Raw genomic sequence first — 16,199 nt, 5'->3', positions numbered from 1 at the left:
CGAGCGTCAAACAGGCCTCTTCTTGCTCTTCATAGGTTTCGTCAGTCTCCTGCCACCCCTCTGCTCTAGGACCAAGAGATAAGAAAATATTTACTCACTCTTGGCTCAGCAATTGATGACTACATGACTGCATTTTTTCAGGGCTGACTCCTCCTATTGTACCATCTGCATCATGTACTGGTTATTCATCATGTCAAGTGCATTCCTTTCTGTTTCAAGAAAGTAGAACAAAGGGAATTGATGCACATGGAGCCACAAGTACAAAATGATATTCAGAAAATGTGTTTTTTTTTAAATGTGTATACATGACATACCTCAGTAAATTGGGATCTCTTCCTCTGGTTATGATCCATTTTGTGTTGTGTCTAAATATGGTAACAACAAACTGGGCTTGTTTGACATCAGTAAATTACTGCCACTGCTTTAAAGTAATAATAAAGTTTGATCATTCTCGGGGTAATGAGAGTTACAAGGACCAGTCCTTGTAACTGATGCATGCTCCATACAAGACTGGAGAGATTTTTACTCTAACTGCATTGGCCCAAGCAAACAACAAGATCCTTGACTCATGCCGGCAATCATCTCTTTAATTTCGAGTCTTCCAGCAGGAACAGAAACATCAACTTACTCTCACATACAAATTCAGGAGCAGTTTCTTCTCCGAGGCCATGCTCAAAAACCGTGACCCTCTATTCCCTTCTTATCACATCCCACTCCCCTTGCCTCTTCTGTATGGACTATACAGGCTCTAGGATGGCAATATCCGTTTGTTGGTCTTATGGTCAACCACTTTGGTCCAGACTGAAATAACTCAACAACTATTGGCTGGATTGTCATGACATTTTGTACATGTGACATGTGACATGACATGTTTCCCAGAGGATATATCCTGCAGACTTTGGTGATCCCCTGACTTTTCCTCTAGGGCCACCATGATGTTGACATTTTCTGGTTTTTAGTGAAATGTCTTGACAGCTGTTGGACTGGATTGATTGCTGTGAAATTGTAATCACTTTGGCGATCCCCTAAAATTCATATAGCAACACCATCAGGTCAATATTAAAACGTAGGACATTTAAAACTGCAGGCAATTAAAGGTGCTGTAGGTAGGATTGTGAAGATCCAGGACTTAGCCAAAAAATTTGAACATCGACAACTTCTCAGTCCCTCCCCCTTTTCTACTAAAGCCCAAAACGGTCTCCTAAGCCCCTCCCCCACAAGGGAGAGCTGTGCACGATAGAGCGCGTGTGAAGAGGGGGGAAGGGGAGGAAACCTATCTGCAGCTCATGCGCTAGTGTTGAGGAACTGACCGAAGAGCTGGTAAATTAACCTGACTCATGTCACTGAACCGGGAGAATCGAGTGCCATACGTCAATGAACCGACTCACTCCTGTTTTTTTTTACCTTATTCGTGCCATTGTGTGTAGCTGGTATTCTTCTGCTACTGTGTGTGTAGTAATCTATCTCACTAGCGCCTCCACTGGAGTGGTGGTAGAATCAATCAGGAAATAGCCTAGACTGCGCACCAGGCTACTGAACGAGACCGAATGTAACCGTGCAACCGGCCGCTCGAGTCAAGCGGTGTCTTGGTTCTCGGCAAGTTTGAGTTATCAACCGATCCCAGAAGCCTTTATTTCTCGTGCATCTTAGATGTTTGTGTACATAGAAATTCATAGGCTACATTATCGATGGATATCACATACAAATACATGTCATGTTATCTTAGTAGTTATGTTAAGTTAAACGTTAGAAGTGAATGTTGCTACATGGTAGTTAGACTGTCACGAGGAAACCGCGCACCAGGCTACCGAATGTAACCGTGGCCAGTGCGAGAGTCTAGTGCCGGTCAGTATGAGTGTGTAAATAGCATGTTGAGACCGATTGTAACCGCAAGCGCTGGAGTCTAATGTAATCAAGCAATGTCTTGGTTCCTGGCGGTCACCCCCCCCCCCCAGGCACGCGAACCAGTGACCGAATCTATTAACTCGGTAGGCCAACCTACAACCGTCCGGTTGAACCGACTCGCATAAAAGAGTCGGTTGTCCCATCACTATCGTGCGCAGGGAAGGGGGAGGACGCTATGAAATGCGTGTGCCTGAGCAGTTAGACACCCCCCCCGGCCCTGATTGGTGCATCTGAACAGGGAGCTGTGGATTTTTGCAAATCACACTACAGGCTGTAGGTGGTGCCAGAGGAGCCGGATTTCTTTTTTTAATTACCTGCTTCATGTAGTTCTACTCAAACATAGAGTCAGTTTCAGCAAATATGACAGAAAGTTAGTTTTATAAGGCTTACCTACTGCACTTTTAAGGTAAAACAATGTTAATGTCCTGCTTTGCATGATGCTGCCTTACTCCACTGAGCCCTTTATCCTGTTCAGCTGTTCATGTTTTGCTTTCTCCTGTTCTAATTTTACATGTTGTGTGTTTTATTATTGTTTTAAGGGCTTATTTAACATCAGGCCAAGGGGCAACAGTTGAAAATTAGCCTTTTGGCTAACACTGCCACATTTACAGTGATGTTGATCAGAGTTTTGATCAGTAAAAATAAAGACATATTTCAGTTTTTTCAGATTATGATCAAAATAAATGACATCCCGATCAGCCTCAGCTGTACTTTGTCTGATAATTAGCAAGTTGCTAACACATAACACTAAGATGGTTATACCTGCACAGTTTATTTCTGTTTATTTCTGTTGTAGTATTCTTTAATTTTTTAATTTTTATAAATGTCATCTGTTTTAATCTGTTTCTTCCTTTCCCTTTCTTGTAGGCCTATGTGTATTTTGGTATTTTTATACAGTTATCTTTATAGTCCATTTGATCATTTTACACTGTTGTTTTTATATCTCTGTTTGACTTGGCACCAGATTGGAATTGCAAATGCGAGTTTGTTTTACTATAATACTTCTATAAATATCTGTAATATGGTAGGTGTAACCATTAAAGTTCATAGTTTTTTTTACAATAAACCTTGTTATAAGCGGTGGAAGAAGTACTCCGGTCTTTTACTTAAGTAAAAGTAGCAATACAACATTGTGTAGAAATACTCTATTACAAGTAAACGTCCTGTTTGTTGATTTGTTGACGTCTTGATCGGAGCCCCGCCTTAAACTCAAACGACCAATGAGGAATCTCCAAACTGAAGGCGGAAATAAACACGGAAGCACTTCTAAAGAAAAACACGACAGGAGAGGACGACACGTAGGCTGTGCCCGTTTATGCTGTATTGAGCCAAAATGGACCTTAATTAAATACATTCCAGCGGATTTCAGACTGCATTATATTTCCGTTTGCTAGTTTAGTCAGCCCAGGTCTGTTTTTCGCTCCTAACAGCCGAAATGCATACAGATAGAGGTGTGGTTTTGGCCACAGAGAGATATGGCAGTGCAGAGTCCTGGATGTATTTTGCAAAGGATAGAGTGATGGAGAGGAGAAGAGATGGGAGTGAAGGTGAATCAAGAGGAAACTCTATTATTGGAGTTTTTAAAGTAAGGATTTATAACGTTTCCATGTACACAACCGTTCAAAAGTTTATAATCTCCTGCGACAAAAGCTTGATAGGGTACAGTCAGATGGCTGAGAGGACTACTCTAGCTATATTTCTGAATAGTCTTTCATGCTTTTAGGTTGTAGAAAGTCCTCTTTACAAATAGATGTTATTTGGTATGAAAGGTTTTTTGTACATGGAGAACAAAACGCTGTTCGGTGGTTGAACCAGACTGACAACTGAAAGGGCAGAAAGAGACAAAGATCCCTCTCAACAGTTGAATAATAGAAGAAATCAGCAGTCCTTGGTAAAAATGTCTGCAGATTTAAATAGGAACAGGTTCCTGTTTAAGTGGCAAGCGCACAATAATGCAGCCTATAACAAGCTGGGCTTGAAGCTTCAGCAAAGCTATTACTTCACAATATAAATAGAAGGTTAGTCTAGGGTCATTACTATTAGAATATCAGCTGAACATACTATGGACTGACAAATCCCAGTTTAAACCTCTTCAACCGAACCAAGCTGAGTAGACTGCAGAGGGCCCAAAGAAAAATGGCTTCCCTAAATATTTAGAGGCCAAATGCACCGTTGTGGTTCAATAATGACCGAGGGTCACTTACGCTTTTCACATATTAAAAATCCAAGTTCCAACAGTATTCTCGCCTGTCATTCAACACTGTGGGGACATCAACTAAATAGTAGTTTTAATCATGTAATTCTTTTTTTGAGGCCAAAACAATTTTAAATGTGAAAAGTACATTTGAATTATACTGTTTTTATCTCTGTTAAAATAGTTATTATTGAAGGAAAGAAGAACGACATCAATATAACAGCTGATTACAAACTTTTGAATGGTACTGTAGCTACATTGACTGCTCATCCACTCCCCCCTCAGACTCACATTTTAACCTTTTATTTCAGAGTGTCTTTCTGCCTCAAGGCTACCCAGAGAGCGTCAGTGATGATTACCTGCAGTACCAGTTTTGGGATACTGTGCAGGTACAGTAAAAGATGCACCAAAACTATTAAAATTATTACCATTACCATAATATTAAAACTCTCTCTCTCTCTCGCTCTCTCTCTCTCTCTCTCTCAGGCTTTCTCCAGCTCTCTGTCAGGGACTCTGGCCACTCAAGCTTCCCTCAAAGGTGTCGGTGTTGGAAACCAAGAGGCAACAGTAGCTGCAGCCACAGTGACCTGGCTACTAAGAGGTGATCCCTTAAAATATACAATAAATGTATATTACTTTTGCATGGTAAGTACAACTAACAAACTTCTGTTTCCCCTGCAGATGGAGCTGGCATGTTGGGAAGAATCCTCTTCGCTTGGCAGAAAGGGTACGCTCATATGTTGGTCTTTTTTCAGTGCAATACAAGTTTTGGGAGCTTAAATCCAGTGTACAGATGCTCTCCAGTTGTACTTTTTATTTGTGCTGCTCCTTCACTGATGGAGATTCATCTTTATGATCTTGTCTTTGTTCCAGGAATAAACTGGACTCTGAGGCCAAAAAATGGAGGTGTGCATGGTCACTAGACCACTAGTTTGAAAATATGCAGTCAGTCTACTCATTATCATGAACCCATTTGAAGTTCTTTTCTTTTCATTTCTTTCCAGACTTTTTGCTGATGTTCTCAACGACATTGCCATGTTCATGGAAATATCGGCTCCATACTTTCCTGCTTGCTTCACCTTGATCGTGTGTACTGCAGGGATATTCAAGGTAAAAAGAAAACCTTTAAATAGCCTAAATGGATACTTTGCAGATTTCTCTCCAGCTCTGCGTCATCTTTGTGTAGGCAGTGTGTGCAGATAAACAGTGTGCGGCTTCCCTCCGTGGCGCCAGTTCACGGAGCTCAGAGCAGACAAGGTCTGCTGATATCCACCAGATGACGCCTTTCGCTCAGTGGACCTCTGTGACGCAGTTCGCATCATCTGGCGGATCTTGGCAGACCTGGACAGAGCGCTGGATTTAAATCAGCAGAATATCTCTTTAAAACTCAGGGTTCACTTAATTTGCGTTTCCAAAAGATAAATAATTAACTAAGTAAGTGAACCTTGAGCTCCGACTTTTAATCAATAGTATACTCCATGCTCAATTTATCTCAGATTAATTTTTTATTTTTGATCTAATTATCAACACTTCACTTCACTTATCAACGTCTGCTATACACCATTATGTTTATTACAGAGCTTTTTGCTCACAAGTTACTGGGTAATTTTACACATGAAAGCCCCTAAAAATGTCTAATACAACAATCTGAGAAGACAGAATCATCACCCAAAGACATTTGCAACCCGTGACTAGTCGCAAGTAGACCGTGCTTCATTTTAAGGGGTCAGGAACCACAGGCCTAATCTTTGTAGCCTGTTAATCAGACTGCATGGCTATTTCGTTTCATTTGATTCATTCATTCATTATTATTACTATTTAAATTGTTGGAAAAAAATCGCAGATGATTATCAAAATATTCTGTTGACCTATTAAACACTTAATCAACTTTAATTGTTATGGCTCCTAGGTATGTATTGATAAATATAGGCTGATTTATGTAGAGTAAAAAGATCGCTGGTGCAACACAGATGTCTTCTTAATTTTCACTTGAAGGACTCTTCAAACGTTAGTCACTTGAAGGACTCTGACGAAGATGTAACCTTACATCGAAACGTTAGTCACTGTTATGCACCTTTAAAAAATAAAAATAAAAACTATAAATTAAGAAGACATCTGTGTTGCACCGGCGATCTTTTTATTGTACACTGACTTGTCCTGCCCCGGTTGCACTGGATTGTTGTGGTTTGCAGAAGTGCAGAGAACTCTCTCTTTTCAGGCTGATTTATGTGTTTGTCTTTTCCAGTCCCTTGTTGGAGTGGCAGGCGGTGCGACCAGAGCTGCTCTGACTGTTCATCAGGCTCGCAGAGACAACATGGCTGACATCTCTGCCAAAGATGGCAGTCAGGTAGTTTTTTTTTTTTTTTACCTATAACTTCGTCAGACTTTTTATCATGGAGAGAACCACTGGGAACAGTGTAATTACATGTGATGAATACCATTGTGCACAGTTGTGGTACAGAGGTTTTTTTCCTGTACCCAAATCATGTGGTCTTATATTTTAATTATACCAGAGAAAAGTAGTAAAAGTATTAACAGTAATTATAAATCAGTATATACAGTAGTATCTTGCTGTGGCCCATCACAGTATACATAAAGCAGTACAATAGACCTTGTTCACAGCAGACATTTTGACTTGTCATTGTAGGAAAAGCAACAGACGTTACTAATAATATTAATGATGATAATAATAATAATAATAATAATAATAATAATAATAATAATAATAATAACTTTATTTGATATAGCACCTTTTACAGACAAAGTCACAAAGTGCTTCACAAGATAAGCATTTATAGAAATACAGTACAATCCAACAGATAATAAACAAGGGAAAAAAGAAAATATTTTCGGAATAACCATTGAAAATTATTTCAATGGTTAAAACCTAAAACCCAAAGTTTACAAACAATACAGTACAATCCAACAGAAAATAAACAAGGGAAAAAAGAAGATAATTATTGAATGACCAATGAAAATCATTTTCAATGATTAAAACCTAAAACCCAAAGTTTACAGACGAGTCAAATGCGAATTTAAACAAATGAGGTCCTGGAATTGTGCATGCTGGCTCACTGTCATGGCTTACTGGGCGTAAGCCATGACAGTGAGCCAGCATGCACAATTCCAGGACCCTTAAACTGAAGCCTGTAACTGGAATTCAGCCATCATTGATTTTGTTATTTACAGATGTGCTTTTCTTACTGTAACATGTCAAAATGTCTTCATTTAAAAAAAAATTAAACAGCAGCTGTTTGTACTGCAAGTTTCTGAGTTTAAATTTAAATTTAAAATAATACCTCTTTCATTTCTGATGGGGCTGTGGGCTGCAAAAGTGGAATTTTTCATTCTTGAAATAAAGTCTTTTATTTCCCACAGGAGACTTTAGTGAATCTGGCTGGACTGCTGGTCAGTTTGATACTCATTCCCCTCGTCACTGATAATCTAATGTAAGTATTGTTATATAGAACATATATATAAGTTACCATAAGAATCTTATACAGGGGTTATTATGTTGAAGAGTCTGTCATGTCTTCTATGTCATCTACCCCCATTCCCCTCTCTATTTCTGCCCCTCAGACTGACTCTCAGCCTCTTTTTCCTCTTCACCGTCCTCCACCTCTTTGCCAACTACAAGGCTGTGCGCTCGGTTGTCATGGAAACCTTAAACGAGGCGCGGCTTTCGATCGTGCTGCAGCAGTACCTGAGAGACAGACGGATGCTGAGTCCACTGGAGGCCAATCAGAGGGAACCAGTTTTCTTGGGTAAGAATCAGGAATTTGCTGACATTTTGTGACTATTTTATGTATCAAATATATTAGCTGTATTGAGACACAGTATATGTTGATATTTGATATGTTAATTATTTGTTTTTTTCCCCCCCAGAGTTTAGGAAAACTGTGCCAATCAAACTTGGAGTGAGGCTACAGGAAGTTGTACAAAGGTAATTTAATGTTTTGCTTATATGATGGAAAATTACACACAATAAAAGTTTAACACAGTTTAATATAATTTTGCTTATTATTTTGTAGCCCAGAGGAACTGAATTTGGCTTTGAAGGAAAACAACATGCCTTACCTATTGGGAGTACAAAATGGCATGTAGTCTTTCACCTGCCTCCACAGAACAACAATGTGTTTAAGAGCCATATAACATACACTGTATGTGTTTTTAACTCAGCTGTGTTTATCTCAGGCTGCGTATGTGTCTGTTTGGGACCAGAAGCATCAGTACATGATGAAATCAGAGCAATGTGCCAAGCTGTGTGGCTCAGCAGCATGTTGAGCCCTCCAACTTTGAGAGAACATCCTACATCACAACAGCAAAGTGAGCTTTTACCTCCACTCATTTCCTACTCTACATTAATAGAATTGCTTTCTCTCTATAACACGCCTTTATGTTTTTTGAAGGTAACTGGGAAATGGTACACAAGAGTCACAAGTTGATGGACACAATTTTCAATCCATTTCTTAAAGGTGAGCACACACAAAACTGTTTAACCTATAAAAAACAACTTTATTTTGTATATTTGTTTTACCCATAGAAAACATGTTTTTTTTACTATTATCAATTCCAGATGTGGAAGCTGCAGGATGGGACATAAAACGAACTCTACTGGACTGGGATGAGTGGAGGGTCGAGTGGAAGACAAAAAGCAACTGAGATCTGAGACATCTCCAGCCATTTTGCATTTGTTATATTTTCTAACTATCCCTTGTTTGATTTGTCCAGTTTCTAAATCTCAGTGTGTATGAAAAAACTATATTTGTACAGGAATATTTTGGTCAGTGAGCAAATGTTATTTGAAGTGACGTTTTCTTTTTGACAATAAAAGCCATTGTATTTACTTGTGTACACCACGGATATATAATAACATGTACATGTCATAAAAATAAAGTATGACTGAGTGCCCTTCTATCTTTTGTCCATACGGTGGCGTCAGAGCCCGTCTACCCTTATTAGACATTCTCTGGTGGCGTTTATCATAGATATATATGGCGTTTATGTGCAATTAAATATGCCACGAAGAAGAAACAACATCCGTTGGTTTGGAAATAAAGGCTTGTATCACTAATTAACCTAGCTACATGCCGTTGACTAGCTATACAACAGTGTTCGATGCAAGACAAGCAAAAATATACATTTATATACTGTTGAATACCATGTAATTATTTTAAAATTGAGTCTATGGCTTGTTGTTACTCCAAAGGTTTTCAAACATATGAGCGCATGTGAAGGTATTATTTTGGAAATACTGACCGGATGTTGCAGCTTTATTATTGCTGGTCACTCTTAGACACAAAATCAGTTTGTTTGTTCGTAAATTAAACGAAATTGTGTAATAAATGGGAAGATATAAATGTGCTTACAACTGCGAAAACTCCAGCGAGTCAGATGTGAAGTATTTTAAGTGAGTATTAACATTTGTCACTCGTAAACAGAATAAACGGCCGATTTCTGAATAGTCAAGCTAGCTAGCTAGCTAACATAAACATTAGCATGAATCATACGAATTAAAAAAAAGGATACAGGGTGAGCCTAACTTCGTTCAGGCAACTATTTTTTATAATCGTTTTAAGTAATTTTTCAAGCAAAAATGCCAAACATTGCCTGGTTCCAGCTTCTCAGTTTGCTGTTTGTCTTCGTTTTATACCATTGCAAGAGTTGAGACTGGAGGCAGCACACATGCAGCTAAAATTCACCTCAGCTCAGCTGTTTCCATCAGAGGGGTGAAATAACTTTGAAATGAATGATCAGTGCAGTGAAACATATTATACCCTCTAACAAAACTGTATAAATATGATTTATTGGACAGAATGGACTTTGATCCAGACATACCTTAACAAAACATTTCATCACTTTGCAACAGTGTTTTACAAAATTATGTTTGATGTATTTTGCTTACATCCATCACGCCAAAAATAAACAATATATATTATATATTGTACCGTACCTTCTTCCTTCCATTTTAGAAAAAGGCTTAAGTAATGTTTTACTATGAAGAACGTTTTGCCAATGAGAACTAATAGGCAAACGTTACTGCCTTTTAAATGGAGTTCAGTGTTGTATTTCTGGATCAGGACTGTTTTAATAAGTTGTGTGCTACTACAGGTTTCCCTTGTACAATCCCAAAAAACTCAAGAAATGGCTTATCAACATGAAGTGGAAGGACTGGACTCCATCTCGCTTCTCTGCGCTGTGCATCAATCATTTCGAAGAACAATGCATTGATAGAACAGGCAAATGTGTGAAACTTCGAGAAGATGCAGTTCCCACCATATTTTCATCCCCTGGCGATGTACAGAAAAGAATGGTTTGTATGTAGTTATTGCGTATCAGTGGATCATGTAAAAAAATAAAACATCAGTTGCCTCATTGAGTGAAAAAGTAGTAGTTTCAGAACAAAACAGTAAAACCCTTCAATAGGCCAGCAGCTTCATGAAAAGAAATCCTCTTCAGCTGTTTCTGATAATTCTCTATCTCTGTCCACCTGATGTAGCCTTCCAGCAACCCAAGAAGTAAAAGGTACAAGGTGAGAGCCTATTATATTGACATTTAACTGTTAACATTATGTGATTCAGTAGTTGTTGTCATTTTAGCATGCTTGTTAGTTCTCTCTGATGGAGCTCTCTTGGATTGGGATTAAAAATCAAGGTTATTACATTCTGTCTTTACTTCACTCTAGCACACTGGAGTCAGTATATTAAAAGCTTATAATCACAATCAGTACACATTTCTGAACACAGTGTGTGTGTTGTTTCTCTGTATTGTGAACCCAGCCACCTGATGTTAAAGCCTCAAAAGCGATTCCAGCCCAGTCTCAAACAACCACTCCTGCAGCAAAGAGAAGAGTCCAGAACAAAGAACCCTGCCAGACAGAAGAAGAGCCTGCTGGGTATGTTACTATAGACACAGAAGTCTTAACCCTCCACTGTTTTTATTGTATTTTTGCTTTCCTACCTTTCCACAGTTATGTTTTTCTCACTCTGTTGGCATAAAGTTTCTATGTAATGTCATACAGAGCTAGCTTCTCTTGAACATGCTGATCAGTTGTTCTTCGGTTTCTTCATTCCAGATGGCCATTTCTTTCTGAATTGTTGTTTTGCAGTTACTTAGATTGGCAGAGGATCTGAAAACAAGATATATCATAATTAGAAAGTTCTCTTAACAACCACTCTGAGAAGTAATACTGTATGTGGATGTACATAAATCTACTGTCAATTCAGTTTCAGTCCATGATTCTTTTGTCACTCTGCTTGTGGTTTAATGGTCTGGAATATTATCATTAAAAAATATGTATTTATTTTATAAGATACTGTTCCTAATGTTTAAAGACTGAATGTTTTAATCCTGACATATAGACGTCTGCCTCAAAACTTTGTTTTTTTAGTTTGTGTAAGTTTCACTTTCATGCCTGCAAGCCTACTTTTGCAAGCCCTGAGACAAAAACATGTCATGCTGATGTGTTTGTGTGCACTCATCGAGTTTTGACAGGTTTACTGCACGGAGAGGCCTGTAAAGACAACAGAGATTCACGAGAGAAAGGGCATTTATCTTATATCTGACTAACCACTTTCTTTAGAGCTGCTAAAGTGAGACAGTTATCCAGCTACTAGGTTAGACAGAATTTATTGCACCCCTTACCAAAAACCTTGGTCATTTTCTAGCATTTGTATGATTGCATCAGAAGCCAAGAGGAAATGTATAATTAGGGTCGCAAGTAATGATTATCTTCATTGTCAATTAAGCTGCCCATTGTTCTCCTGATTAATCGTTTTGTCTATCAAATGCCAGAAAGTCTATTCAAAAATTAGTCCAGGATGGCATCTTTTAAATTTCTTGTTTTGTCCAAAACCCAAAATAAATCGGTTTAATAACATGTAAAACAAAAAAAAGCAGCAAATCTTTTTAGGACGTGTAACTAGAGAATATTTGGTATTTCTGCTTGAAAAATCACTAAAACGTTTGATCAATTATCAAAATAGTATAATTGAATAATTGATCAATTGTTTCAGCTACATCATTTTGTACCCATTTGGATTGTTGCCTCTTTAATGTGTTGACCTTTTCTGGTTTTCTGTTCAGAGACAAAGACCCAAAGAAGTCAAATGACAAATGGAGGATTATAGTAGATGAAGGGCTCATGAAGATAGATTCCTTTCCACATTTTTTCCATGGAGATTACTGTGTACCACGGGTAAGAGGTATTATATATTATAGTAAGATAACTAATCAGTGTTTTGAGAACTTGATGGTCTCATCCTGTTTATTTAAATTGTGGCAGCAAGTATGATATGACATTAGGCAAATCAAAAGCTTTATGTTGTCAGAGTTTTACCTTCATTATTGCAGTTTATTATCAAATACTGTTGTTTATAACAGTGTGTATAATTATATCCAATTTGTTTATGTGCATTTTTCACATGCACCAACAGGATATTCTGTGGGCTCCAGATGATAACTTGAGTGTAAGTAGTCCTCATGATTTAACATCACAATAGTTTGTATTTTATACTCTGACTTCTGTATTATGAAGCATTTTAAATCAACTGTCCGTCTGTAACGTTCACAGACAGGCTGTGAAGATCCTGAAAAGGTGATAGAGGCAAGTTACAACATGATTACCGGAATGTATTGCAACATTAAATACAGACTTAAGTGATTGGGATTATGCTGCCATCACATTGTATTTATGCATGATGTGACGTTGTGATGGCAGGTGAAAGAGCCGTGGCAGTGGCTTGGCCTGGATGTCAGAGGGCCGCTGCCTCAAACACTGAACGGACACAAATACATCTTGACTGTGACCGACTACTACTCCAAGTGGGTGGAAGCTGTGCCTATGCAGTCGTGTCTCCCTCCAGATGTGGCGAAGCACATCGTGGACATCATCGCCCACTTTGGATACCCATTAAGAATCCTCTCCAGACTGCCTCATGACATAGTCCACAAAGTGAGTGCAGTGTTGCTTGAACTGCTCATATTGTTATAGAGAGATATTGTTAAGTTATTGAAATGTATTGACTTGTAATAGCTCATACATTAACATCCAAGTTGCAATCGGACATATCCCACTTTTAATACAGAAGTTCCTGAAAACCAAACAAACAAAGATGCCACTTATCAGCCAAAGGCTGTCATTTAAGGTTCAATAAAACCTACTGTAAGAGATATAGTGGTATATTGTCCATGCACAGTATGTATAACCCTCATAAGACTGCAACTCTGTTGTTCGGATGTTGTTCTGCAGTGACATGAACGTTCGCAAGTTGTTATCATGTGATCTTTACCATTTCTACCATCCCATTTAATGTGAATGCAGCATAGGATTTGTTGTTAACTAAATTATTGTGATTTTATCTTGGTTAAAATAACCATGTGCTCGGATTGATTTGACTATCCAGCACAATAGTAGACATCTATGTTGCTTAGAATATTGGCAGAAAACCTCAGGAGTTTTCAGAAAGACTAAAGAAAGACAATTCCACTGAGTAACAGATGTGAGTGGGATTGTAGCTTGCCACACATTTTTTTTTACCTAGATAAACAGCGTTTTTACGTAGATATAATGTGTGAATGTATCCATGCTAGATCAACAGAGAACTGAAAGATCAGCTGAAGGTCACCGTCACTCTTGTCGTCTATCATCAGCAGACGGGCACCTTGGATTTGATCACACAGCAGCTGATTGACAGGTCTGTACTTACCAGTGCAATGTCAACATTGCAGACAATATTTATTCACATATTACTATATCTGTAATGCATTGATGCATCTCCCAGCTCCAACCAATTGGTGTTGTTGGTCAGCTAGCCAGAGGAATACAGAGAGGAATATAGAAAAACACAGTAAATCAAGAAAGGAGCACAGAGAAAAGTTTGGACAAAACTGATAGTTTAGCGCTTATCAGCAGTGCGCAAATGTATCCTGTGAATTTTTTCTTTTAAACTGATAAATGCATTAAGGATACACCTATAACTGAAAATGTTCTCATGTTTTGTGTTGTTTTCTTTTGCTGCTCCCCAACAGGATGGTAAGTGATCTAATAGAGGAGCATGCAGCTGACTGGGATGTCTACTTGCCTGCCAAGGTTTTCAGTCTGTGTTTCAGAGAGCACTCAAAGACTAAGAAAAGGCCCTTTTCAGTGCTGTGCTGTAAGGGACTGGAGCCCATCCAATCCCCCAGAGAACTGAATGTAAGTGTGGGTTTTGAACATTTGAGTTTTGATCTTTGTGTGTGTGTGTGTGTGTGTGTGTGTGTGTGTGTGTGTGTGTGTGTGTCCCAGTCAAAAGTTTGGACACGCTTTCTCATTCATTTCTCATTCACGCATTCTCATATATATACACTGTAAAGTGACTTGTGTTCTTGCCTCTCTGTTCCACAGTATGCTTATTCCAAGATCCGAGAGTGTGCTTTCGTGGTTAAATAGATATTTGAAGTGTATTTGGTGAGTTTAATATATTTTTGTGCCAGTACATAATTTAATATAATAATCTACGTTTTTCTGGGATCATGGAATTTATGAAAAAACTTTCCACTTTCTCGAGGTGTTTTCCAGAAAGAGAGAGCCTGTGAATTTGAGAACAATGGTTACGTGACACTCAGTATTTTAATTTTTCAGGTCAATTGATGTGGAAGTGAACTGGGCTTGGTTTTATTAACAAACCAGTATTTTTCAGTCATGGGAAGTATGGAAGGATGTCATGGAAAAGTGCTGGAATTCAACTGTACTTCATGCTGATAGTTTGACCAGGATGGGGATATTGTTGACTGGACAGGTACAGCTCCATGACGTTTTCATCCTGTTCAAGTATATTTTGGCTTTGACCCATTGTTTGTCCATCAGCTCAGTGGAAGGCCATGTTTAGTCTTGTATCATATTTTTGGATGTAATATTTTATTTCAGATGTTAATATTGTATAACAATGAATTGCCTTAGAAATACTTTAAAAAATGTAGCAGAATGACCAAGCGAGCAGTTTGGTACGAGAGGGGAAGCCAAGGGGTCAAGTCATGACAAACTAAATACAAGTCTTTTACAGTCCAAGTCATGGCCAAAAGTTTAGAAAGGTGATGTTAATTTAGGCTTGAGCCATATGAGTCTTATAGATAACACATTTTGTATGTTGGCCTCCTGTTTACAATGCTATAAGTGGTATTTCTTGACTGTAAGTCAGCTGTAGTCCAAACATTTCAGTTGGCAAATTTAAGGCTGCTGTGCTTGATTGTTGTTTAATGTGTATATAAAATGTAAAACATTTAAATAAACTTGCTTTAAATAAGAACTGTTTTGATTATGTATGCAATATTCAAAATGAGACTACAAAATACTCCAATGATCATGTGTTCTCAAAATGAAATCCTTTGTCAGCAGTACATATTGTCAGCACCATGACTCAACTTAAAACCATTTTAATGTGTTAACTTTTAACAAATGCAGTATGTAGGTCATCTACAACATAAGAATCACATCTGTTATATCTGAGTTGCATCTACACCACATGCAATTTCAAGTTATGCAAAGATAAATTGGAACCTTCTATCTATCTATCTATATATATATATATATATATATATATATATATTCAAATTATAATAACCATTTAGAAATAGTATGACAAGTGTGTATATGTATGTGTAACTTTTTAGGTCTTTCTGTATCACATATTTTGTTGCGACCGCTGACCAGCCAACCAAGCCACAATGCCATAGACATGAGTGTGTGAGTAATGAAGCTACTTGAAAAACCATAATACTTTAACAAATACTGTTGAATAATAATTTGTTAAATTGTGCTGGTATATTTAGCTAATTAACCTAAAGCTGTGAGACTTCAACGCATTCTCATGAATGAGTCTGTATGATATTGTATCATAATTAGTGAATTTCAGATTCAAACTTTATTCTGACTGGGGTACTTTCAAACACATGAGAGACATTTTAAAAGTAGTTTTAACTAAAAAGAAAAAACATTTCAGGTACCCTACCAGTCCATATAATTATAGGCCTATAGTGTGAATATCACATACAGTATATGCAAGACCATGGGAAGGATAGTTACTGTGTGTGTGTGTGTGTGTGTGTGTGTGTGTTAGTTACA

General features: G+C 38.0%; 2 protein-coding genes across 2 annotated transcripts; both read left to right on the top strand.

Annotated features, from left to right (window-relative positions):
* Window positions 1–3,156: 3,156 nt before the first annotated feature.
* rusf1 (RUS family member 1) lies at window positions 3,157–9,016 on the top strand. The gene is made up of 14 exons (XM_031318960.2): window positions 3,157–3,490; window positions 4,411–4,488; window positions 4,586–4,700; window positions 4,781–4,826; window positions 4,973–5,005; window positions 5,104–5,209; window positions 6,345–6,446; window positions 7,478–7,548; window positions 7,679–7,863; window positions 7,985–8,042; window positions 8,131–8,195; window positions 8,294–8,425; window positions 8,509–8,574; window positions 8,676–9,016. The coding sequence occupies exons 1-14, from the start codon at window positions 3,341–3,343 to the stop codon at window positions 8,759–8,761; spliced, it is 1,293 nt and encodes a 430-aa protein (XP_031174820.1). The 5' UTR covers window positions 3,157–3,340; the 3' UTR covers window positions 8,762–9,016.
* A 209-nt stretch (window positions 9,017–9,225) lies between these two features.
* zgc:153292 (uncharacterized protein LOC100003014 homolog) lies at window positions 9,226–15,384 on the top strand. Its single transcript, XM_035996890.1, has 13 exons — window positions 9,226–9,509; window positions 10,211–10,412; window positions 10,599–10,631; window positions 10,879–10,994; window positions 12,185–12,296; window positions 12,535–12,567; window positions 12,672–12,704; window positions 12,819–13,052; window positions 13,691–13,794; window positions 14,129–14,294; window positions 14,484–14,546; window positions 14,721–14,826; window positions 14,884–15,384. Exons 1-11 carry the CDS (start codon window positions 9,445–9,447, stop codon window positions 14,526–14,528), a joined length of 1,143 nt encoding a protein of 380 aa, XP_035852783.1. The 5' UTR covers window positions 9,226–9,444; the 3' UTR covers window positions 14,529–14,546; window positions 14,721–14,826; window positions 14,884–15,384.
* Window positions 15,385–16,199: the final 815 nt, after the last annotated feature.

The sequence above is a fragment of the Sander lucioperca genome, chromosome 21 (assembly GCF_008315115.2).
Source record: "Sander lucioperca isolate FBNREF2018 chromosome 21, SLUC_FBN_1.2, whole genome shotgun sequence".
Classification (NCBI taxonomy): Eukaryota; Metazoa; Chordata; class Actinopteri; order Perciformes; family Percidae; genus Sander; species Sander lucioperca.
This window is presented reverse-complemented; position numbering and strand designations above follow the sequence as displayed.

Coding starts and splice junctions, on each gene's coding strand:
- rusf1 (XM_031318960.2), top strand. CDS start 3,341: ATGCATACAGATAGAGGTGTGGTTTTGGCCACAGAGAGATATGGCAGT. Junction 7,864..7,984: donor GAGGGAACCAGTTTTCTTGG/GTAAGAATCAGG, acceptor TTTCCCCCCCAG/AGTTTAGGAAAACTGTGCCA. Junction 8,196..8,293: donor CCTATTGGGAGTACAAAATG/GCATGTAGTCTT, acceptor TGTTTATCTCAG/GCTGCGTATGTGTCTGTTTG.
- zgc:153292 (XM_035996890.1), top strand. CDS start 9,445: ATGGGAAGATATAAATGTGCTTACAACTGCGAAAACTCCAGCGAGTCA. Junction 10,995..12,184: donor ACAGAAGAAGAGCCTGCTGG/GTATGTTACTAT, acceptor TTTTCTGTTCAG/AGACAAAGACCCAAAGAAGT. Junction 13,795..14,128: donor ACACAGCAGCTGATTGACAG/GTCTGTACTTAC, acceptor GCTCCCCAACAG/GATGGTAAGTGATCTAATAG.